General features: G+C 37.7%; 2 protein-coding genes across 2 annotated transcripts; both read right to left on the reverse strand.

The window, feature by feature from the left end:
• Positions 1–737: 737 nt before the first annotated feature.
• LOC126803108 (pectinesterase-like) lies at positions 738–2,492 on the reverse strand. The gene has a single exon (XM_050530865.1). It carries the CDS (start codon positions 2,490–2,492, stop codon positions 738–740), a length of 1,755 nt encoding a protein of 584 aa, XP_050386822.1.
• A 2,362-nt stretch (positions 2,493–4,854) lies between these two features.
• On the reverse strand, positions 4,855–8,294 carry LOC126782246 (uncharacterized). Its single transcript, XM_050507463.1, has 3 exons — positions 7,672–8,294; positions 5,964–7,491; positions 4,855–5,881 (listed from the first exon to the last, which is right to left on the reverse strand). The coding sequence occupies exons 1-3, from the start codon at positions 7,949–7,951 to the stop codon at positions 5,695–5,697; spliced, it is 1,995 nt and encodes a 664-aa protein (XP_050363420.1). The 5' UTR covers positions 7,952–8,294; the 3' UTR covers positions 4,855–5,694.
• Positions 8,295–26,199: the final 17,905 nt, after the last annotated feature.

A 26,199-nucleotide genomic window follows, 5' to 3' on the forward strand; every position in this document is an offset into this window, starting at 1 on the left:
TAAATTTGTTTAGGATAAACATATTAACGAAATCCACTTGTGTTTGTGGGGACATGATGATTAGTGGTACAGTCATCATACCAAGTGCAGAAAGGTCAGTTTTAGTTGTTGTGTTTCAACGATCAAGGACTGTGTTATCATAGGTGCTTGGGATATTAGTTTACTAAGAAAGGGGTACGTAGCATGGAAAAAAGAAGAAGAATAAAGGGTTGATTAATTGTTGAATTAGTTTGCTTCTCTCTTCCTTCTCCGATCCTACAGTCCTACCCAAAGAAAAGTATTGGAATTGCATGCGTGACACGTACAGTAGAGAGGTTTACAAGCAATAAGCTTAATTTAAGACAAGAATTTTGGAGTTCAGCGAATCGAAATGAAGAAAAAGCTATTAGTATCACATGAAGCTCTAAAGGATACGAGAAACCTAATGCTAATCCGGGTTATCCTCTTTGATCCTCTTCACCATTGATTCTACATCGATACTCTTCTTGATTTATAGCTAGCATATTAATTAGAAACTATTCCTTCTCGACTTGATTCATACTTTTTAGTTTAAACTATTTCATCATCACTAATAATCCTATTGAATGACGACCAAATGATTATGGAATGGTTTAGGGTTTAATTTATTTATGCATACGTGCCAAATTAGTATATATAAATTAAATGTAATTGTTCTCATATATCATCGACCTCTACACATCTGTACATTCTTTTCGTACGTTCTCTCGAGTAGGGTTTTACAAAGCCTGTGCGAAGCTAGGTAAATAAGGAATAGTTGCCATCTTCAACCATGTGTCTGGTAATAGCATGGAATCAACAGTAAACTTTGCAGCCGTATTCCTATCCATCTCGCCGGTGAAGCCGCCCTTTGGCCACTTCACCCTGTTGGCTAAGTTGGCACCAGGTCCGCGGTTCTTGAACTCACCAAAGAAGGAGTGTTGGGTATTGAAGTCCTTACCGTCCCATGCAATAACCCCTTCAGGTCTGATGACGTCAGCTATGGTGCACTCGATGAATGCAGCCTTAGCGTGAGTCTTCCATGGCCTCCCCAAGTACGTTCGCACTTCGAACCTCGTCGGGAACAGTGCTTCTTCCGGTACGATTCTGCAGTTGTGGAGCACGGTGCCCCCACATTCGTGTGCGGTTTGTTGCCCAGGAGCTGTGATGAAGGCTTGGTTCTGGTGCTTTAGCGACGACTTCCTCACAATGATCAGAGAGTTTTGAATGACCACCCTAGCATCCCCGAAGATATAGTCGACATGTCCTGAAATGACGCAATTCCTAAAGAACTGACGTCCAATGTTCATGTATAAGGTGTCTTGATATCCACTGATTCTGCAGTTGTAGATACCAATCATGTCACCGGAAGTGCGAAGAGCCACGGCGGGTCTAGCTTCCGGACCGGCCGTGTTAGTAAATCCCATTGATCTCCCAATAAATCCGCTGGCGTACACTTGGAAGGTGCCACTGGTAGATATTTTATCACCGGTGGTCTCCTCTCCCTTATTACCGGTGACGATAGTGGCTCTAGGTCCATCACCATACATGTATATGTTGATCATGGTTTTGTTGATGATAACAGTCTCCTTGTACACTCCCTTCTTCACATATATAACGAAGCGTCCTTGGTTGCCCTTAGGGTACGCCCTCAGTGCCTCGTTAATGGTCCTGAATTGCCCGCTGCCATCTTGAGCTACAACAACATTAGCCTTAATCCTGCCATTGTCTTGCTTAGCCATAAGCTTGCGGTCTACGCGAGACATCCAACTTGGGTGCCCATTTCTGGGAACATCTTCCTCTATTGTTTCACCCATAAGCCGCCTGTTGTTGCTTCCTTTTTCGGTGATTGTATTCTCATTTAGTTTGACGCCAAACATGCTGACGATGTTTGAAATCTCTCCCATAATGGCAAGAGCGTTGTCCGTGATTGCGGTAACGTTATCTATTGGTCCTCTCATTGCTTCAGAAACCTTAGGGTCGTCATCGCCAATTACGTCCATGCATGTTCCGGCGTAACTAGTCACACTGCCGACCCAGATTCTGATCTCCAATGCGCGGTCTTTCATGGTTTGCAACTCGGCATCATCAACATACGAGACCAAATTCTGTAGCTCACCACGAGCTTCTTTCATTAGGTCCTTGCATTCCTCAATGGACCTCTTAACTCTGGTGCCGTTTTTTGCTTCAACCAAGAGAGACTCTGTCATGTTGAAGGCGTTCTGGGCCTGGTCGGAGATGGAGAGCAATGCAGCCTTCATGTAGTCTTTGAAACCTGCGCTGCTGTTTTGAGCCACCGGGCTAAGAGACTGCTGACATTCCGTCTGGTGGTCTGTATAATTACACATTCGGGTCACCAGCTTCATCTGCGACGATAGGCTCTCATGTCCGGACTTGTTCAAACTGCTGCGAATAACCACGGCAACCACTCCTATGGCCACCCCCACCACAAGTATGAGGGATATACCTGATATAAGTACTTTCCTTGCAATCATTTTTTATGATATTTTTTTTTTGGGGGTGGGGGTGGTGGGGGGTGCGGAAGTGTTTCAGCTACCAACGACGGCCTTCCAGCTTTTCTCTCTGATCGGTTTTTTCCCTACTAGGAGAGAAATTTCGTCTTACAGAGAGTGATTTATATAACTACCTTGGTTCTCTTTTTTATCTAACATCCACCTTGGATGAAAAGGTTATATAGTGCTTGACAATCTCCCAAATTAGAATGTTCAGGATGTTAAGTTTGCATGGTTGACCGCTGTTTGAGTTTAGATTCATATGGTGGCTGATCTGGACCAACTGAAGTACACCTCTAGATACATTCGAGAAACTTGGAGTCTCATCAATCGAGTCGATCATTTGTTACTATTTTTGGTATGTTGATCGATCATGATTCTCATACATATGCATGAAGACTCCAGTTAGTACAGTTTTTTCTGTGTTGGCATTTTCTGATGATTACAATCTATACCACAAGTTTTGCATGCAATAGCAAAAATTAACAGAATACTACAACCAGCTCAATGTACCGTTTTCTGTAGAGGATGCACTGGAAAAAAAATTAAACAAACAATCCTGCATGCGGTTTTCGGCTGAAACTAGGAAGGACAAATTGTTACGTAATTAAGAAAAGAAAACGAAAATTAGTGTATATTTATTATAAATTTTTCTGTCACTATTGGATTGAAATTCTTTCAAAGTTCCAGTCCTACAAATGCCTAAATTAAGTATATTAGAAAGGGCATACATCTGTATAATTCAAAAATATGATAACAGACATTTGGATTCACCGGTTCGGATGATTACAGATCACGTACGCGTATGCATGCATGGCTTTATAGACTGTACACAAAGTTTTAACGTACTATATACCTTTCATGATTATAGAATTGACATGCTTATATGTATGATCATCGATCAGTATGCATGCATGGTTTACACATATAGTGGGCGACGTTTGTAGTTTTGGCTAGATTACCAAGTAAGTAAGTAAGTAAGTATATATATATATATATATATATATATATATATATATATATATATATATAGATGTTCATGTGTTTGGCTGCTAAGTATGAATCTTTGCACCGTGATTTATGAAGATAGAGGGAGGCTAGGAGACATGCAGTTTTCCACTTTTCCCTGCATGCCTAATCCGCCATAGTTTTGAGTATCTACAGCTGTTGCATCCAACTAAAAAATCAGCGCAAACTACAATCGAATGGACTTGGTAATTATGGAAAACATTGAATTCCGTACACATACTTGAATATTGACATCATAAATTAATTATGTAGACTCGATCAAGAGCTCAATTAATTATGTGAGCTAATTCTGATCTCGTGGAGCGGAAGGTGTGATACACTACAATCTACCGTTATAAGATCCTAGACTTGCTTCCCTTAGTGCATGCATATCAATTTATATTTTTCAGATGTCATCAGAAATTATCGATTAGTATATGTTTCATCACATTTACATAGGTTATATGTTTGTCAGCTCTTTGATGTCATTGATGACTCGAATCTATATGATTTTGTGAACCAGCAGACATTAGGTAATGCATGCGTAAAGTATACATTAGTGCACCGGTAAGCGGGGAGCGAGATATAAATCGCATTGTCCGCACCCTAATATCAATTGAAATGTAAAATACAGTACTGGCTGTACTGTGTACAATACTGAGATAAGTAGCTTGACTCCATGCAGTTGTTAGCTAGCTATGGTTTCAGAAATTATTATGAATCGACATAATTGTACCGTCATTGTTGGAGTTATTTCACATGACTAAGTTGTTATTTAGTTAATTTCGTTTGCTAATTATCCAAGATACAATTCGGTGTTTGTTTTAATAGTGCAGTGTGCGCAGACTTCTTTTTTTGGACTGCAGAGCCCTAAATAGGCTGCACATGACACCAATGACCATACATATGCGTTCAAACTTCAAAGTTACATGCATCGTTATTGCTTTACCAAATTTAGCAACTGCTGCTTTTGACGGCTTGTCAATCGGTTTCGACCCCAAGGTTGCATCGCTAACGACCTATTAACTAAATTGAGCCAATTAGTGGTGATGAGGTTCTGAGACAGGATTGTTAGATACTTAAGTCTAAGCTGTTCACAGTGTCTATCTCATACTGATATTCTCGGCCTCTTTCTTTAGAGTTACACATAAAGGGATACCATACTATCTCATACAGTATATTTTCACTTCAATATGTATGAAAAACGCATTTCGATTTATCATTCCATTCCAAATTTCTAAAATACGCAAAATTATTGAAGGAGACGAGGTTACCAAACATCAAGTTTATCACTTGCAACGTGTGTGAAGTATGAAACCGAAGAACATGAACAAAGTACAAAAGATCTCTATTATAAATTATTTAATGCAAATAGGATACAAAAAAACTGTCCAAATTTTATTTGCAAAATCCATGCACATACTATAGCTACTAGCCACACCAGATTCCAGAAATCACATACCTACAGGGATGTGTTTTGGTAGGATAGCTAACCTTTGCTTTCTTAAATGAAAGATACTTCAAAATGCTGAGTCAAACTTCATAGTTCCTCTGTAAACTTTTTCTCTTGAAGTAAACAACCAAACTCCAATCCGTTGCATATACCCGATCTAGAGCGTCTTCAATATAGTCCATTTACATGAGAAATCGAATCACAATGTCCGCATAACATGGTCATCTGATCCAAAAACGTGAACTTCTCCACAGCTTCATAATCTTGCTACCGAGAAAGAACATTTCTTAACTTGTCCACCGCTTCATAAGGTTGCCCACACCTTCACGTGCTGAAACATGATAATACACTTCCTCCTGACATATTTCCATGATTTGTAATGCGCAAAAAAAAAAAATGTAACATAGGCAACTTGAAAGTACTTTGATGGTGTAATCAGCATATCTAACACTTCTTAGAAGCTCGTCAAATACCCCAAGGGAGCAATGGAAGGATGAAAAGGGAAATTGGGGGCAGGGAGAAAAACAAAAGCCAAAGAAACCTAGTTCTACTTACTTGGTTCACAATGTAAAGGTTTCCATCCCATAAGATCTTAGACACCTTTAATGTGAATTGCTTTTCAAAAAGTGAACCCATTTGATCAAAGGTTCAATAAACTGATAATACTTTTGGCAGTTGTGACCATCTTAGAGCCACTTGCTGCACATAAAGAGGTTGATTAAATCAAGTACCAAGATCATAAGATACTTCAAGTTTAGCCTCTGCAAGAGTTATAGAGATTGGTTGCCATCCTGACTGATGAGGAATGATCCATTTCTTCATAGCAATTGTCATATTCAAGATCTTGAGTACATTACCCAAAGCAAGCTTCTGCAAGCATGCTTTTTTCATAATTGTAGCTGCTTCATATCTGTAGAGAAAAAATAAACAAGACCCATTAACTCATCATTCAACAATCTAGAGCAGCTATATTTTTTTGTGTGGATACTTACCTGCATTGAGAAGCCATTATTGCCGATCGTCCATCTGATGAAGTGAGAAATTTTTGTATTGAATCCCATGTAGCTTTAGAGTACTGATTAAGATTACCACCGCTAAGATTCACACACTTCCATAAGTTTTCATTTTTTCGAATATACATTGGAAGTGCAACACCCAGATTCTGCTTGACTATCATATGTTGCTCTATTGCATAATCCAAAGCCTTCCTTACATTGGTATCTCGGTGTTTTGGATCACCATAACGGATGCAATCAGTAATGTTTGCTTCAGTAGGCATAATTTTCTCTACTTTCAGGGTGTTCAAGGCGAGAAGAATAATGCCAATAAGGCCTTGAACATATTCAGAAGGTGGTGTACGACCCTGACTTCCCCAATCATCATTATTGGGAATGTCATTTGTTACAGGGGTCGATGAAGGAGGAATATACCTGTTGTTGGCAGAATCATGATGCAACGGCTGGCCACCCTGCATTTTATGGCCTCTATGAGGTCCATTAAAGCTGCCAGGATTCTGTGACCCACTAGACCTAGGTCTGTTATAATCGTCTCCATTTCGAAGTGGAAACCTGGGAGGGATTTGAGCATAATTGGGTGGATTTTGAGCATAATTGATGATGAAATCAGAAATATTCAGCTCTCCCATCTCATTTGTAGGTGGAGCTGAAGAAAATCTAGGACCATCATTTGTTGGTGGAGCTGAAGGATATTGAGCGCCATCAGGTCTAGGAGGAATAGGTCGAAATCCACGAGCATGAGCAATAGGAGGGTGCATATTATCTTGACCAAAATTAGGTTGCATATGGAGGTTGTTCGGCCTCAGATGAGGGGGATATTGGTTTTGCTGGCCTAAGAAACTATTTCCATTACTGCCAGAAGGTACAGAATTTCCAGGGAAAAAATTTGGTGTAGACCTGCTAGTAGAAGCAAGATTCTCACTAGCACCAAAGAACTCATGTGGAGGTTTCTTAAACTGCTTTGCCTGTGTCTGATCTGTTTGGTATGGATAATCACTACTCTTTTCATCTTGGACCATAACTGGCACACTGGAGGCTCTCGATATGTTGGGTTGATTTGTGTTTTTCCTGTTATGCTTTCCTTTAAACTTAGGATCACCACCACCCCTTCCACCATTAGAAGGCTTCTGATTCTCAAAATACGGCGTCTGTTGTTGGTTGTTTATCGGATGATCCTCAGGCATCGAGTGCGGCGGCAGCATATCGGGGTTAAAAGAGTTGGTGTTACCATTAGCAAGCTGAGACGATTCACCAGTTGTAAGTGGGGCGCCTCCGGCTGAGAGGCTAGTCCAAAGCCACACACTCTTTGCTGCAGCAATGAGGGGCGCGGATGCTTTCTGTGGCTGTGCAAGAAGGATGTTATATCTTCTCATGCGTAACTGGTGCAGAGCATTAGAAAAGTCCCTGTCTCCGGAAATAAGCAGATAGTTGGCCGGAGCGGGGTTATCTACTGCCCAGAATAGCATATCAACCAGAATTTTCTTATCACTTGCATCTTTCACACCTGTTCATATTTTCATGTGAAGAGTCATCATCGATCGATCGATCAATACAATTAAATTCACACTCTATTCAACTAAAAACCCAAAATTCATGAAATTAAACAATCCCAAAATTCATGCAGCCCGCTATTTCAATTCAAAACTCAAAATCAGACTTGATTTAGAAAGAAAGGAGATTATACCAGCGGGGACGTGATTGAGGGCGATGCCGGTGCTGGAGAGCGCGTGTTGTACGGACGCCGGGATGCGATTGGTGTCGCCGTATGCGGAGATGGAGACGGGGCCGAAGTAGTTCATCCTCACCAGCGCCGAACTGATATTCTGAGCGATGGCGTGGACATCGCACACCTTGGGCACCTGGCAATTCTCTATGTCCCACCACACCGACGTCTTCGCCTGCTCGTACTGCTTCTCGGCCATGTTCGCGGCCGGCGTCGTACCTCCGTTCACATCTCCGCGCATTGCCGCCGGACGGATAACAGATTAAATTCCGACTACCGATCCCTCAAACCCTAATCTTCGATCTGACCGCCTGATCGAATCGCTTCCCCACGATTTTGTTTCGGGAATTCGAACGGATTTGTTGGGTCACTCTCTCTGAACCTTTGGGGTTGTGAGTCGTTTCTGTTTGGACTAAAGCTTCTTCTTCTTCTGCCTCCGGCTTTATTCGGGTGGTGGAGGCTACTGATTTGACCGTTTACGCCTCGGAGTGAGTGGGACACGGAGGGCAAAAATGTCAGAGAATGGACTTCCGGCTCCAGTTTTGGTTTTGAGTCGTTGAGAAAGGCGATAGTCGAGTCGTTGGCTGTTGAGTTCCTTCTCCAATCTGTGTGAAAACAAATTGTTTAACTTGGTTAGCGGAGCCAGACATATTATTCCAACCCTCTTTGCACTTCTTCTTGTTCATCTTCTTATTCCAATGCCTAATTTTTATCAACACAGTAAATTCATAACTTCGTATGGTAACGAAGATGACATTTAGGCATAGAATCTGTCACGCCGTTTTAATTCAGAGTTAGGTGTCTTGTTGTCAATGTTGTTTCGATCTATAGTAGTTTTCGTATTTTTGAATGAGTTTCTGGTTGTATGAGTTCTAAATAAGGGTTTAAGGGGGAAAGTTTGAGGAGAAAAAGTTGTTACGCAATTCCCAAAAGAAAAGCCAAAATCAAGTTGTGAACTAGTAAACCCGCATTATAAATTAGAATCTATCTATGACACAAAAAGAAGAGAGAAGAGAGAAGAGAGAATAAAAGCTTTTAGATTGTTTGAATTTTATACCATGTGGTGTCCCCATATCATCAATTATTGAATTGAATATTCAAAAAAGAAAAAAAGAAAAAAAAGGAAAAACACCAACTTTAGAGAATGGTTTTGCAGTCACACCCACTAACTCTCCCAATTATTGAAATTAGCACACAATTATTTTTTTGGTACAGAAATTAGCACACAATTATTGTTGCAACAAACGAGCAGAAAAGTGCAAGAACAAATACATAATGTGCATAAAACTTGGGTTTTAGAATTTAGATGAAACGATTTACCTCACAAACTTGGCCTCAAGTTTTCAAAGTTTCTCTGCAAATCCTTTGTTGTTCGATTTCATGAGAGCTGTGAAAAATATTAGATTTTGGTCGCAAGCCCTCTTTAATAGATGTAAATGATTAAATCCTAAACCTAAACGTATTCAGAAAGGGAAGCACTGCCTTGACAAAGGGGAATTTGTTGTAACGGTCCACCCTTAAATTTTTATTTTAATCAGTTCACCCCCTATATTTTCAAATAACATCAAATAATGATAAAATTCAGATTTTCTTAGTTAAAATCCGACCACAAACTATCAAAAGAATGCTTTAAATCATATATGCAAGACCAAAATAAAATTTCTAATAATTTTACAACAACACTGAAACTTTAAAATTAGGTCTCGTAGCATAATTATCGATATAATCCATATAAAAATCTGAATTTTGTCCTTCTTTGATGTCATTTGAAAGTTTAGGGGGTGAACTGATTAAAACAAAAGTTTAAGGAGTGAACTGATTTTGAATGTAAAGTTTTATGGGGTAAACTACAATTAATTCTCAACTATTTGCCTAATTCTAAAGAAACTGAACATAATAACACACATTAGTCCATATTTTTAAAGTGGTTATCAACATTTTGGCTAAGATATAGATCAACTCCATGCTGGTGAAATCGTGGACTAGACGGACACGGCTAAATCACGTACAACATATTTTATAATGAATTATAATGCGTTAGGGCTCTTTAACGGGCCGAGCCGGGCAAGCCCGGCCCGTTCATGGTTGCCACACCCAGAACCATTTCTGGTCCAGATATGCAACAGTAATCATCGTAGCCCCAGATTAGAAGCAACCGATACGGGTGACACATCCATCACCCTAACCTGCCACTACAAGGCTAGAGATAAAATAAATAACAAACGAAATCAAAATAAGAAGCAAAAGAAGCTCAAATTTAGATTATCACAAATGAGCAGAAGGTAGCAAATAAAATAAAAGTTCAAGTATGACGGAAGTAAAGTACGTCATCAATATAAATACGGGCCAAAAGAAACAACCTCACGAGTGAAATGCAAAGTAACAAAGTACGCGTCATGTGATTGTTGTAGTAGAAACAGAGATCGGGTAAATAAGAAGTCACACCGGAAACTAGCTCTAAGGTGTTGGAAATAGACCACGAGCGATGCATCGCCACTAACACCTAGTTCAAATCCTTGAGTATCAGCATGATAATTTTGATCATTGGCCGTTGAAAAAAGAAAAAAATTCATCATCAGTACATAAACTCTGGTGGCAAAGTCAATGTGCTACCCAGATTTATAAAACTATCAATGTGGTATTAAACTTATTATTTACTATCAACAAGGGGCCGGGTGCCATTTTCTAGCACAGAGCCGTTAGTTTTCTCACGTGTGCAGCATATGCCCATTTAAAAAAGGGCATAAACGACTTGAAACCATTTTGTGAAGGAAGTTTGCTCCGAACTGTCTTCATAAAACATTTTGTAAAGGAAGTTCGCTACGACATTTCTTTAGAAACCATTTTAGATAATTTTCTTCATAAACGACTTTTTTCTCTTTTTGTCTTCTTCTTCTTCTCTGGTCTTCTTCTTCTTTTTCTGGTATTAATTACAAAATCTCCAAGTATCTCATCTCCACCACCCGAAGAGGACGACGACAGTGGAGGAGGAGGACAATGAAGGCTTGGACTTGTGCGGTGTGGGTCTAGCGTTGGAGTTGCCGCCGCTAATAAGAGCACTTTGTGCGACGTTCTTAACATGTTTTTACCTCTATTTGTACTTTGCTTAGCCCTTATTGTTATATCATTGAGTCCTTGAGTCGTAGTAAAATTCTTGGGCGGTATTGGATGCATTTTTGTGCTTACATTAGTTGAAAATGCAGAATTGGTCTAGAGTCCTAGTTTGAGTAGGAATCCTTGTAGAACTACGAAACCTAGTTGTATTAGGAGTCTTCATCTTTCTACGTTTTGGTCGCATTGGCGATATTTTGAGAGTCTTTCTTAAAGTATGAATCCTTGTTAGGTTTCAAAACTAATTATCTCTTACTTATGATTTTATTTTCTTATTTTCAGATTGGATTTAAGACATAATACTAGAGGAAAACAAGGAGAAGTCATGCACATGGAGTCCTATCATCAACAAGTCATGCAACAATTAAATAGAAGAGATAAAAAAAACTGGAGAGAATTAAGAGATTGAATCCTTGCCGTGGGAAGAAGAAAATAATAAGGAATAAATAAATATGAAGATTAATTAAGTGAAAAGAAGAGAGATGGAGTCATGCATATTCAACCTAAAAGCTAAAAGATGATCATTAAAGGAATAAAACATGACATGATTTAGGGAATAGAGCATGTCATGATTTAAGAGATTAAAATATGACATTATAATAAGAAGAAAGAGGCAAGTTCAAACCAAGCATACCCTCCCTCTTTCCTTTATATATACATGGCTTCACCTCTCAAATAATATGACTTCTCATTAGCATTCAAAAGCCAAAACTCAACTAAAACACCACCATAAACTTCCTTCACAAATTGGCCAAGCCGTCCACCCCAAAACAATCATCATCTCCACCGAGTTTCACTTATTGCAGTTGTACCTCTAAGGTTCCTACAACGTGTGATTCTCGCAACTCATCTTCATGGCTTTGTCTATTTGTGTTAATCTACAATTCTTTGTCTATGAAGATTGTAAGTTGTTGTTTATGTGAAAATATTGGTTTTTTATTTGTTTTAGAATTTTCAGATTGTATTTGATATGTTTTTGAGACTATGTCGAATCTATGTTCTTATAATTATTGAAGTTTGTATTTCTATTGTTGTGTTCTAATCATCATTTTCATACTTTTAGATAATTTTCAGATATGTGCATATGAATTTAGTCCTCGGATGCAGTCCCTAAGATTGTGTTTGAGTGCTAGATTCATCAACCATATTGACACAAATCGAATCATGTCTTAAGTAGGTTCGGTTTGTGTTGATTAAAAGTGGTGAAAATTCTAGAAATTTGCATGTGAAACCATGGTAGGTGACGCCACACATGAAACATGTCTCCAACAAAGATTTAGTGCTTAAATGTAATCTTGTTTGATTTCTACTCTAAGTGTTATTGAATTCGATTGCATGCAAACTTAGATTATGCCCTAAGTCAATCTAAATGTTAAATGAAATCTTGCATGATTAGATGATCCCCTAAGGCTCTAATTGTATTAGTGTCTAAAAAATATGTAATTGGTCGAATTAGAATGCATTATAGGTTCGAACTTGTAATTATGTGGTGTAATAGTAAATTTGGTTTAAGTGTGTGAATTCGATCATGTAAATAGTAATTTAGGTTTTATTTTAATAGTTAATATTCAATCTCAAACCCCCAATCATTTGTTAATACTAAACGTTTAGAGTTCCTTTCAATTCTCAGAACTGAACAATCCCTGCTTATTTCATACTAACGATGTTGTTTTACAGGATTTATTATAGCCGTTTTAATTAACGCTCTATCATTTTGCCGGAAAATTGGGAAAATCTCAAATTTTGAAGTGTTAATTTTGTACTATATTGTATATTTGTAAAAATAAATTCCTATTAATAATATGGTGAACAGTAATATTATGTTAAAATATAAATCACGATTTTTTTTACATCTTTATAAAAAGAAAAAAAAGTAAATTTATGTAATTTTTTTTTACTTTTTGTTTTTTTTTGTGAAGTGTAAAAGTACTTGTAAATTGTAAAAAACAATATTTTTTACTTTTTTTTGTAAAGTGTAAAATAAAAAAACAAAAAAAACATTATCTTTGTAAAAATAAATTTTGTGTACAGTAAACAGTAAATCAAAAATTTGTTTTAATAAAATAAATATATATGAACAGTAATAGGTAACAGTAAAGTATGCACAGTATAAAAACGTGAACAATAACTTTGTAAAAAAAATTGTTTTATTCTATATTTTTGTGATAAATATTTTAATTTTGTTGTAGTGTGCATATTGGATACTTGTTACACTTCGATAAATTTTTACGGAAGCTAAAATGTTTATTTATGTTTACTTTATTGTAAGTTATAAAGTGAACGAAATATGTAAAGTTCATTTTGTTAATATTAGCCTTAACCTCCATTTGTACCTTGCTAAGATCACTTGGGGTTGAGGGCGGCTTTTATTAACACTTTGGGGCGAGTCTAACACACAAAGTTATTCCGAGCTGAGTAAGGGGCATGTTATTTTCATTACTCTGGTTCAAGGTTTACAAAATTAGATCTCAAAGGCCCATAGGACTGACATACATCTCAGTGATGGAGTCGATTGGGAAAGCATCATTTCGAGGATGTGGCCCCCGTGGTGTCCAACAAATGAGTCATGACTTGTGACTATCTCTGATTCTAGTTATCTAGCATTCTTAAATAAAAGAGTGAGTTTGTGTCTAGACGACGTACTTAGGCCGCACGTCCACCTTGTTTTATAACTTAGAAAATAACTTTGTATAAATAGATGTATATAGTTTCAAAAGAAAATGATATTCTAACTTTTAAGGTATATCGAATAAAGTAAGACCCTTACTTGGGGCAGTTTCAGTCCATTGCACAATTAGCTCATATGTTCCATATACCTTAAATGTTAGGATTGTGTGTGAATAAAATCAATTAGACTTAGTAATACTTTACACTTGTAGATTTCGTAACAATAAAAAAAAGAAAAAATAAATAAAAATAAAAATAAAATAATGAAGAATAAAAAATATATATAAATAATAATAATAATAATAATAATAATAATAATAATTAGAGGAAAGAAGTTCCAAGTGGGCCAGAAAGTTCTGTTATTCCATTCGAGGCTTATGTTGTTTTCAGAGAAACTTCTTCCGTGTTGGGTTAATCCATTTGTTGTTACTAACGTGTTTCGGTGTTTGCTCATGGTGCAGTTGAGATTTAAAGTGATACAACAAGGAAGGCATTCAAAGTGAATGAGCATCGACTTAAGCCCTAGTATGAGCTATTTGAGGAGCACACGTATAAGGAGATAATTGTGAGAGATGCGCCTAAAGGAGAATGAACATAAGAGAGTCTAGGCTGAGAGACTATAAAACTCAAGCGCTACATGGGAGGCAACCCATTTCAACCGTATATGTGAATGAGTCGTCTATAGGAGTTTGAATTTTCTAATCCCTTCACTCTTATGGTTGAATTATATATGTGTTGATATGTGATCTTATTCTATACTTGTGAATTACATTCTTACGATTGAGCTTACATTGAGGACAATGTAATTTTCTAAGTGTGGGGTAGGTTTACAAATCTGTTTTGTGTTTGTTTGTTTCTGTTAAAAAAAAAGTTAACAAAAAATGTGTTTGCTTTATTTGAGTCAATTGAGTCTTAGGATGTCCGTAAAGTCTATGATGATTATGCCTCTAAATACATAGATGATGGTTTTACATTCCATAAGAATTGAATTGTAAGTTTCATTGATGATGTGGATTTGGTATGAACATGTGAGATTTGGATTGAATGTAATATGACATACATGTTTGGTTAGTTTAAGTCCATAACAACCTGTGAGTTTTTGAGCCTATGTGTACTTTCTTCTTGAGATGTAATATGAAATTTCGTGGTTGTTCATGAACTTCACTATTCTTTGCATATTCAATAACTATGTGTCATAGCTTTTAATGGACTCTAGAATTTATTAGAACTCATTTTTGTGATTATTGAAACTTTTAAGTCATAAAATGCTCTGATTTTGAAAAGGATTTATGGATCATTTTTAGGAATACCACCACTTTAGCCAAACAGACATGTATCTCTTTATGTGCCATGTTTAGGACTCCTTAGTTGAACCTCATTTGAGCCTACATTGAGTCTTTTCTTCATCACATATGTTATCTCCATGCTTAGTATAGTTACATCTATCTTGTCCTATATACTTGGCAGAATTCTTGTTGAGATAATGCATGAAAATAATTGTGGGGTGGAAGACATTTGAAAATAAAAAAAAGAATCAACAATCTTTTAATCTTGTTTGATTTCTATTCTAAATATTATTGAATTCGATTGCATGCAAATTTAGATTAGGCTCTAAGTCAATCTAAATGTTAAATGAAATCTTGCATGATTAGATGATCCACTAAGGCTCTAATTGTATTAGTGTCTAAAAAATATGTAATTGGTCGAATTAGAATGCTTGATAGGTTCGAACTTGTAATTATGTGGTGTAATGGTAAATTTGGTTTAAATTTGTTAAAGAGAAGTCGATCATGTAAATAATAATTTATGTTTTATTTTAGTAGTTAATATTCAATCTCAAACCCCCCATTATTTGTTAACACTAAAAATTTAGATTTCTCTTCAATTCTCCAGACTGAACGATCCCTGCTTATTCTATACTAACGATTATGTTTTACCGAGTTTATTATAAATCTTTTAATTAACGCTCTATCAGCCGCCGCGCTTGGTGGTTTAAAGAGCAGACAATGGCTTGAGGATGGGAAATGAGGATTTAGAGTGGGTTTCTAATTGGGTGGTGGAGATGAGATACTTGGAGATTTTATAATTAAAACCAGAAAGAAGAAGAAAAAGAAGAAGAAGAAGACAAAGAGAAAAAAGTCGTTTATGTAAGAAATTTATCTAAAATGGTTTCTCAAGAAAGTTTGCAGCGAACGTCCTTTATAAAATATTTTCTTAAGAAAGTTCCCAGTGAACTTCCTTCAGAAAATAATTTCAAGTAGTTTATTCCCTTTTTAAAATGGATATGTGCTGTGCACGTGAGAAAACCAATGGGTCCGTGTCGGAAAATGGCCTCCGGTCCCTTATTGATAGCAAATAATGAGTTTGGATACCACATTAAAAGTTTTATAAGTTTATATACTACATTAACCTTCTCTTCAGAATTTAGACATTCATAGTGAATTTTTTTCTTTAAAAAAATATATCCACGGGAGAGGGGGTTGGCGCGTGGGTTAAAACCTATAAAAATACCTAATGAAAATCAAATAAGAACAAGTGAACAACAAACAAAAACCTCAATGTCGTTGGTTTCGATTGCTCTGTTTCAAGTAAGAATCTCAATTCCCTGCTCTCTCTCTCTCTCTCCGAGTCATTACGAGCATCATGACTGACCGAGTCTACGATTAATTATGTATATAGGCTGGTTCAGCGGTTCTTATGACATGTACAGTTTGAAATCCGTTATATTATAATTATCTGAAACAAGTCTGCTGCAGTTTTGAGTTGGGGAAAGCCTTTTGATTTCTCTACATCTTTTCGGGCACTACTGCATTAGTTTGGAAATTATTAGGGTCTAGGCTATTGTTTATGATAGTATCCCACTTTTGCTTATAATTTGAGTTGTTATCTCATACATTGACCTAGTAAATTTACTCTAAAATTGGAATGCTGCTATTGAATTTTGAGATGAAACAGGAAGATGAAAGTTTAGAGTTTCAACTCAATTGTATTTTTCTTGATATATTTTATGAATGAAGTAAATCTACACCTACTGATATATATATATATATATATACACAAAACGAGAATGTTATAATTACTCCAAGACTAAGTAGCACACGGATGTGGATTACGTAGCACACGGATGTGGACTACGCAGCACACAAATGTGGACTATTTGATTCTTCAATTCACACACACAACCAATATTTTCAATACTCTCACTCAAGCGAATGCTGAAAGGAAAACGACAGCCGAGCTTGACCAACAATCTCCAAGTATGGCTAAAGAAGTTATGGATGGGAGGATGGATAGGAATAAGTGAAACAAATTATGGCAGCTCTGTCCGTCCACTTGGATGGCTCCCATTTTATGCTCTGACAACCTGAGACCAAGAGCCACATATGTCAGGAAAGTTCTATGTGTCTAGTTTCTGTATCTTTTTATAGAACTGGATTCTGAGGTCGGAGTCAATCCGAGTTTATGTTTTAGTGCAACAAGGTCAATCCTGAAAAACAAAGTAATTGCTTGCTCAAATGGTTGATTGTTCAAAATTGTTCCCCTTGAAGCCAAATCAGGATATGACCCCGGCCTTCTTACTAGAAGGGAACAAATCTGATTGGAACCAACATATATATAAAAAACTTTGATAGTCTAACATCGGAAATGATGAGGTTAAAACAAAACCTCTAAACAGATCTCTCCTCTAAATGAAAGATGAAGAAATCAGATCTTGACCGTGGACAATAGATCTCTTCAAAATGAAAGAAGAAATAATAAATTGGTCAAGGAGAAATGAAATCAGGAGTTATGAATTCTAAATCGATCTCTCCTCCAAAATGGAATGGGATGGAAATCATGAAATGACAATGAAAAAATCAGGAATATTATATGGAAGAACTCCAACAAATTACTCTCCCAATGATAGAAGAAGAAATCAAATAATGAGACCGACTTGGATCTACTCCTTATCAGAAATGATTTGAGGTATGACCTCCTAACCGATTGAGAAGGATGAAGAAATTGGAATGACAAAAGAGACAACAACTTTGTTTGTGTGTAGGGTCTGCAGCACTGCTTGCATCCCCTACATCACCATGCAGATCATAAACACCTTAATGCTCTAATTCTCCCCCTCAAGCTGGATCGAGGGAAACCAGAGAACCAAGCTTGAACTAAAAGCAATCAAACTCAGTTAGCGCAAAGGAGAACACTAGCGTTAGGAATGGAAAATATGGACTGATCAGCCGAGCCTCATTGGCAAGAAAATAGGAGAGGTCGAAATCAAATATATTCGTCGACCAAGGAGAAATAATAATAATAATAATAATAATAATAATAAGATGAATAATCAAATCTTGACTATGGACAATAGATTTCTTCTCAACATGAAAAGAAGAAATAAAAAATGGCCAAAATGAAATGTGGAGATATGAACTCCTAAATAAATATCTCCTCCAAAAATGAAATTGATGGAAAGATCAGAACTTGATTTTGAACTATAACATGGAAAATGCTCCAATGGGTTTTTTTTATTAAGTTCAAAGATCATAAACTAAAGAAACTATGATTTGAGCTTACTCCTCGTCGGGAATGATTGTTGTATGACCTCGAACTTAATTTCTCGTCAAAATGAAAGAAGAAGAAATCAGATAATGACTCACATTTGAATCTACTTCTTATCGGGAATGAGTGAGATATATTGAAATAGAGTTACTTCATTCGGCCATTATGAATTAATAGAGAAGGAAAATGAAGATGAAGTTTTGCAGAAGCAGGATTGCAGAAACAGGTCATATGAGGAAGCCTGCTGTGATCCAAGATGCAGAGTAAAAGAGACAGGCCATGAAACCTGCTATGATACCATGTTGAATTTTGAGATGAAACAAGAAGATGAAAGTTTAGAGTTTCAACTCAATTGTATTTCTCTTAATATATTTCATGAATGAAGCAAAGCTACATCTACTGATATATATATATATATACACAAAACGAGAATATTAAAATTATTCCAAGACTACGCAACATACGGATGTGGACTACGTAGTCCACGGATGTGGACTAATTGATTCTTCAATTCAAACACACATCAAATATCTTCAATCACACGTATGTGGACTACGCAGCACACGGATGTGGACTAATTGATTCTTCAATTCACACACACATTCAATATCTTCAATAGCTGCTGAGAGATGTTGATTTTTGTTGTTGTGCGTAGCCTGAATCCCATATTGGAGGAATCCGCCGCGGTAAAGTAAGTAGGGAGAGTTGAAGCTGGATGTGGATGTGCTGAGGGGTCACAAAGGAGGATTTTAGGGTATTGACTGCTGTCGAAATGGGAATGAGAAATGTAAACTGTCCTTCCTATTACTTATTTGAATCTTTTTCAAGTGTCCTAAACCCCTGTATTGAGTGTGTAAACCCTCCTCTTTTTGTTCAGCATGAAATCGTGCCCGCTGAACTGGTGGACCGTATTGCTGCGCTCAAGTATGTATCTTGATTTCGGGTTTTCTTCTTTTTCACTTAATGAATATGAAATGTCAGCCCTTTCTCTAATTTTCGGGTGATTGTTAAATGTGTAGGCATGGTGGAACTTATAAAGTTATGAAAAATCTGCTCAAACATAAGCTCTTGCATGTTGCATCACGATGCCTCCAAATGTAAATTTAATATTCTTTTTTCCAAGTATAAAGATTTATTGATTATGGTAATTTCTCAGGTTTTTTTTCTTGGTTATTATGTGCATCCAGATGATGGGTTTCGGCTGACATATCTGGGTTATGATTTTCTTGCAATTAAGACTCTGGTCAACCGTGGTCGTCAACTTGGTGTTGGAAAGGAGTCTGGTAGCTTTTCTTTCCTTATTGTTAATATATGCCTTGAATCATCCAATCTGTTCTGGCGGCTAATTTGTATATAGGGTTATACCAGGTTATGGTTTCCTATTAGGACTAGTATATCGGGATATACTAGGTTATGGTTTCCTATTAGGACTAGTATATCGGGTTTAGGGTTATATATAAACAACCTATTGTGTGTTGTGTATATGTTGTTCTGTTTTTTTTCCTCAACATAATAAAACTGTTCTTCTTCTGTCCGTGGACGTAGCTAACACATCGTTAGTGAACCACGTAAATTTGTGTTCTTTCTTGCACTAGTTATAACAAACTGGTATCAGAGCCAGCTGGCCTGGTTGTGATTTCCGCCAAGAAAGATGTCTGGTTTGAATGTGAAGATTGATAAATTCACAGGGAGGAACAGCTTCAGTTTATGGCAGATCAAGATGCGAGCCTTGTTAAAACAGCAAGGGATGTGGGCGCCGCTGGTTAAGAAGTCAGGGGATCAAGAAATCGCTGAGATGGCCAGTCTGGAGGAGAAGGCACACTCGACAATTCTGTTGTGCCTTGCAGATGATATAATCACCGAAGTCACAGAGGAGGAATCTGCGGCTGGTCTGTGATTGAAGCTTGAGAGTCTATACATGACGAAGTCTTTAACCAACAAGTTGCTTCTAAAGCGACGTCTGTTGGGTCTGCGTATGGAAGAAGGTACATCTCTAAGAGATCACTTAGATCAGTTAAACATTGTTCTATTAGATTTGCATAATATCGATGTTAAAATTGATGATGAGGATGCTGCTCTAATTCTGTTGGTATCTCTACCTTCGTCGTATGAGAATTTTGTGGATTCTTTTATTAGTGGGAGAGATACTCTGACTCTGGAGGATGTTAGATCATCTTTACATACTAGAGATATGCGTCATAAGGCAACCGGTACTAGTTCAGACAGTCAGGCTGCAGGGTTGGTAGCCAGTGGAAGTTTGGGACAAAAAGGTTCGGGGAAGAAGAAATATAAGAATCCAGTTTCAAAGGGTTCCAAATCCAATGATGTCTGTAACTACTGTAAAGAGAAGGGACATTGGAAAATGAATGTCCAAAGAAGAAGAAGCAGTCTGAGAAAGCATCAGGTACTGCTGTTGTAGCAGAAGTTGACACCACTTCAGAAGAAGATCTGGTCTTGGTTGCAGATGCACACATACATCACAGGGATGTGTGGATTTTGGATACCGGGGCGTCTTATCATATATGTCCACGCAGAGAGTGGTTTTCAACCTATGAGCAGATAGATGGAGGCAATATTTCTATGGCAAACAGTTCTGCAAGTAAGGTGGTTGGAATTGACTCAATAAAAATACGGACACATGATGGTAAATTCTGTACATTGAATGATGTTAGGCATGCTCCACACATGACGAAAAACCTGATTTCTTTGGGTCTTCTAGATAGCAAAGGTTTCAAGTACAAAGGCTCATGTGGTATTTTAAATGTCTACAAAGGTACCAATGTGGTTCTGAAAGGTGTCAAGCGAGGTACTTTATATATTCTGCAAGGTTCAACGTTGTCAGGCTCGGCTGCTGTTGCATCATCAGAGGTTCACAAGGATGATATGACCAAGCTATGGCACATGAGGCTTGGTCATATGAGTGAAAGAGGGATGCAAATTCTGTCAAAGAATGATCTTCTTGGTGGCCACAAGATCAAGGATTTTAGTTTATGTGAACATTGTATCTTTGGGAAGCTACATCGCAGAAGATTTCCTAAAGCGATTCATAGAACTAAAGGCACGCTTGATTATATCCATTCTGATTGTTGGGGTCCCTCTCGCGTTGACTCTTTGGGAGGTCACATATATTTTGTGTCTATGATTGATGACTACTCAAGAATGACTTGGGTGTTCATGATGAAGCATAAAAGTGACGCCTTCAAGAATTTCAAGCAGTGGAAGGCATTAGTTGAAAATCAAACAGGGAAGAAGATCAAGAGGCTGCGAACTGATAATGGTCTGGAATTCTGTTCTGCTGAATTTGATGATTTCTGCAAGACTGAAGGTATTGCAAGGCACCATACAGTCCGGAATACACCACAGCAAAATGGTGTAGCAGAACGTATGAATCAGACACTTCTGGAGAGAGCTAGGTGCATGCTCTCTAATGCTGGATTAGAAAGAAGGTTCTGGGCAGAAGCGGTGAATATTGCTTGTTATCTGATAAATCGTGGACCACACACAGGTATACATCTCAAAACACCTTATGAGATGTGGTCTGGTAAGTCTGCTGATTACTCCAATCTGAGGGTTTTTGGGTGCTCTGCTTACTATCATGTAAGTGAGGGTAAGTTAGAACCAAGAGCTAAAAAAGGAGTGTTTGTAGGCTATGGAGATGGGGTTAAAGGTTTCAGAATCTGGTCTCCATCTGAAAGGAGGGTTATACTGAGTAGGAATGTAGTATTTAATGAAAATTCTATGTTTAACCCTACTATGAAGTCTGTGGTTGTATCAGAAAATTGTAGTGTTGAGAAACAGGTGGAGCAACAAGTCACTGAAGATGTGAGTGAACCACAACAAGAAGATCAACACCTACATTCAGAATCAGAACAAATGGTTGCTAATCAGCATGGTTTGGCTCATGAGCGATCTAGGAGACCAAACTTTGGGAAACCACCTACAAGGTATGGTTTTGAGGACATGGTGGCTTATGCACTACAGGTTGCTGAAGAGGTGGATCCTCATGAGCCGTCCACCTACAAGGAAGCAGTTACAAGTACAGAGTCAGCTCAATGGCTTGCTGCAATGGGAGATGAAATGGAATCACTTCAGAAAAATCAGACTTGGGAATTGACCAAACGACCTGATCAGGGGAGAAAGGTTATTACTTGCAAATGGGTTTTCAAGAAGAAAGAAGGGTTGTCATCTGCTGAGGGCATCAAGTATAAAGCTCGAGTAGTTGCAAGAGGGTTCCATCAGAAAGAGGGAGTTGACTACAATGAGATTTTCGCACCTGTGGTCAGACATACTTCTATCAGGGTGCTACTAGCCATAGTTGCACATTAGAATCTGGAGCTTGAGCAATTAGATGTGAAGACAGCGTTCTTACATGGAGAATTGGAAGAAGAGATTTACATGACTCAGCCAGATGGTTTTCAAGTCCCCGGAAAGGAAGACTATGTTTGCAAGTTGAAGAAGTCCTTGTATGGACTAAAGCAGTCCCCTAGATAGTGGTACAAGAGGTTTGATAGCTATATGATAGAGATCGGCTACATCAGGAGTCCGTATGATTGTTGTGTCTACTACAACAAGTTAACAAATGGTTCCCTCATTTATCTGGTCCTGTATGTAGATGATATGCTGATAGCTGCAAAAGACAAGTCTGATATTCAGAAGTTGAAGGGTCTCCTCAGTGCAGAGTTTGAGATGAAGGATTTGGGAGCAGCCCGAAAAATTTTGGGAATGGAGATTTACAGGGATAGAAGTCAGAAGAAGCTTTTCTTATCACAGAAAGGCTACATCCAGAAAATATTATCCAGGTTTGGTATGTCTACATCCAGATCTTTAGATACTCCAAGTGCTGCAAATACTCATCTATCTACTACGTTTGCACCTAAATCTGCTGAGGAGAAGGAATACATGTCTCGAGTTCCTTATGCTAGTGCAATAGGAAGCTTGATGTATGCTATGGTTTGCACTAGGCCTGATCTTGCACACGCTGTTAGTGTTGTCAGCAGATTTATGGGCGATCCTGGGAAGGAGCATTGGCAGGCTGTGAAGAGAATTTTTCGGTATCTCAAAGGTACGTCTGATGTTGGTCTCATTTATGGAGGTAATACAAATGATACAAACTGTTTGGTAACAGGCTATTCAGATAGCGATTATGCTGGAGATGTTGACACTAGGAGATCTATGACTGGTTATGTCTTTACTCTTGGTGGCTTTGTTGTTAGCTGGAAAGCTACTTTGCAGCATACAGTGACTTTGTCTACTACTGAAGCAGAGTACATGGCTCTGACAGCCGCTGCAAAGGAAGGCATATGGTTGAGGGGATTGGTCAGTAGTCTTGGTTTGCATCATGATCAGGCTATAGTATATTGCGACAGTTTGAGTGCAATATGTTTAGCTAAGGATCAAGTTCATAATGAGAGGACTAAGCACATTGATGTCAGGTATCATTTTCTGAGAGATGAGAGCAGAATTAAGGTGAAGAAGGTGGGCACTGCTGACAATCCCGCTGATATGTTCACCAAGTCGGTTCCACACAGCAAGTTCCAACATTGTTTGGACTTGCTAAATGTTACAAGCTGTTAGTTGCCCTTTGGGGGCGACATCTGGGGCAGAAGGAGTTATCTGTACATCTGGCATCACTATGGTGCGTCTAGTACATCTGTTATTTGTGAGAGGATTCAAGTCAAGGTGGAGATTTGTTAATATATGCCTTGAATCATCCAATCTGTTCTGGCGGCTAATCTGTATATAGGGTTATACCAGATTATGGTTTTCTATTAGGACTAGGATATCGGGATATACTAGGTTATGGTTTCCTATTAGGACTAGTATATCGGGTTTAGGGTTATATATAAACAACCTATTGTGTGTTGTGTATATGTTGTTCTGTTTTTTTTTCCTCAACATAATAAAACTGTTCTTCTTCTGTCCGTGGACGTAGTTAACACATCGTTAGTGAACCACGTAAATCTGTGTTCTTTCTTGCACTAGTTATAACACTTATTGTATGCAACAGATGCTTGTGTGAGGTTCTGGTACTTATAGCATCTCTTTTCTTCAAGATATTTTTGAGGTGGCCACCGAAGATGGTACAGTGATGGCAATGAAATTGCACAGGCTTGGTAGAACTTCTTTCAGGGCTATCAAGTCTAAGCGTGAGTACTTAAAACATCGGAGCAGTTTCAATTGGCTGTACTTGTCCTGACTATCTGCACTCAGAGAATTTTCTTTTATGAAGGTCATCTGCATTCTTCATTTGTTTCCCAATTAGCTTATGATCTTGTTCGGTCAATATGGAAATGGTAAGCTTTCAAGCCTCTGGGCTGTCTAGGAGAACTATTAAGTATTAATGGATGCAAAGGAAACTCAACTGGCTGAGGGCTTTGGTATGAATTTGGAGCTAATTCTATTGAGGCAGAGGTTTTGGGGACTGTTATCGTCTGTTGATTGTGTTGGAGAATAATTTTAGCCAAAATGTGTTGGAGAATTGTGTTGCCACGGCAAGATGTTTGGAAACCCGGGCAGTTCCTCTTTTCATCTTGATAGTTGTAACTTGTAAGAGCTATTTTTGAGTTGTCTGCACAGGTAGAGTTGCAGTTCTCGACTACCATACCAGTTACTACCCTACCCACCTTCGTAGTTGGCTTGGAAGCATTTGTGATGGGATTTATGCCGTAAGTGTGTAGTTCACACTTCACAGTGGTGCTATGATTGAAGGGTTCACTGTTAATTCTGAGGCTGAGACATGGGAGTTGTCCCTTGCGCCGCATCGTAACTAGGTTGCTACTTGGTCGTGTAAAAATTACTCTTTTTTAGTCTGTTTAATCGAGTCATCTTGTTTGTTTATGCCTAGGTGAATTGGCAGACGACCTTTGATATGCAGAGCGATAGGATAATTATAGGTCAAGGGCATTTTCAAGCTTCCAATTGACAATATTACTGGGGTTTGTCAAATCAATCTGAGAGGCTAATTTTGTTGCCAATGTTGTTACAGCTTCAAAATGTAGTTATTTGAGTCTTGACAATGTTACTGGGGTTTGTCAAATCAATCTGAGAGGCTAATTTTGTTAACAATGTTGTTACAGCTTCAAAATGTAGTTATTTGAGTCTGAGAGACTAATTAAACCAATTATCTTTGTTCACATAAAAGTTTATTTCTATCATCAAAAAGAAAATCACATTCCCAAGCTATTGATGCCATAACCAGAGCCCCATGATGATATGTCAGTTATCATCAATTCATCATGTCATGAAGTCCCAAATGCATAGGAAAGACTCAATCAAAAATGAATACATGTGCCATTTTTTCCCCTTTGCTTGTTGTTCTAAACTTCAATGCATACATAAACCATTTCCATTTGCATGCATAAGATCACAGAATGGTGCCCCTTTGGAGATCAGGAAATAATTTAAGTGCATGAGCCTAAAGCAAATCAAACTCCACTGTCCTCCTGTCCTTATTCCTTAAAGCCATTCCTTGTGGTTTCTTTTACATCAAATCCCATTGCACAGATGCTTCCTTTTCCCACCATTCCCAAATGTGCTTCAATGAAACTTATTTTCACAATTTTGCCCCCTTCAATCAGAATGATTGTACTCTTTACAAAAGGGCATGTTTGGTATCTCAATTAATACTCCCTTGCAGTGGCTAATCCAGGAATTGGAGTGTAGGGGGCTTGAGTTTTTTAATTAAATAAATAAAAATATTATAATAAAAAATTCAATGATGCAAGAAAATAATATTGATTAGGAAAAAAAGATGCACCTACATAATGAGTCTTACCAGGAATTAAAAGAAGACTGAAGAAAAACAAAACACCATCGGACCGATATTAAGTCATTACTCCTCAGCAGAACTCAGCAAACTTGTAATGGACTAACTAATGGACATCTGCCATTGAATGATTCAATGTTATGATTGATATCTACAAATCATTCTATCTAGATTAGATATTTAAATTTCCCCCAAATTCTAACCCTAAAATTTGAATTGATTCAATTGATTGAATTGAAATTATGAAATACTTACATTGGATTTGAGTATGATGACAAAGAGAATGAAGAGCTCATAAGGATTTGATTTCCGATTCTTTTGGGATCTAAGAATTAAAGAGATTAAGACATAGAAAGTGGAGAAATGAGAACTAGCAGAGAGGCAGAGAGTTTGAGTTCGAT

This window comes from Argentina anserina, chromosome 1 (genome assembly GCF_933775445.1).
Source record: "Argentina anserina chromosome 1, drPotAnse1.1, whole genome shotgun sequence".
NCBI lineage: Eukaryota > Viridiplantae > Streptophyta > Magnoliopsida > Rosales > Rosaceae > Argentina > Argentina anserina.

Bases quoted from the DNA above. Each gene is read 5' to 3' on its own strand.
- LOC126803108 (XM_050530865.1), bottom strand. From the start codon at position 2,492: ATGATTGCAAGGAAAGTACTTATATCAGGTATATCCCTCATACTTGTG.
- LOC126782246 (XM_050507463.1), bottom strand. From the start codon at position 7,951: ATGCGCGGAGATGTGAACGGAGGTACGACGCCGGCCGCGAACATGGCC. The intron at 7,492-7,671 runs GTATAATCTCCT...AAATATGAACAG, and splicing joins CCTCAATCACGTCCCCGCTG to GTGTGAAAGATGCAAGTGAT. The intron at 5,882-5,963 runs GTAAGTATCCAC...TTTTCTCTACAG, and splicing joins ATAATGGCTTCTCAATGCAG to ATATGAAGCAGCTACAATTA.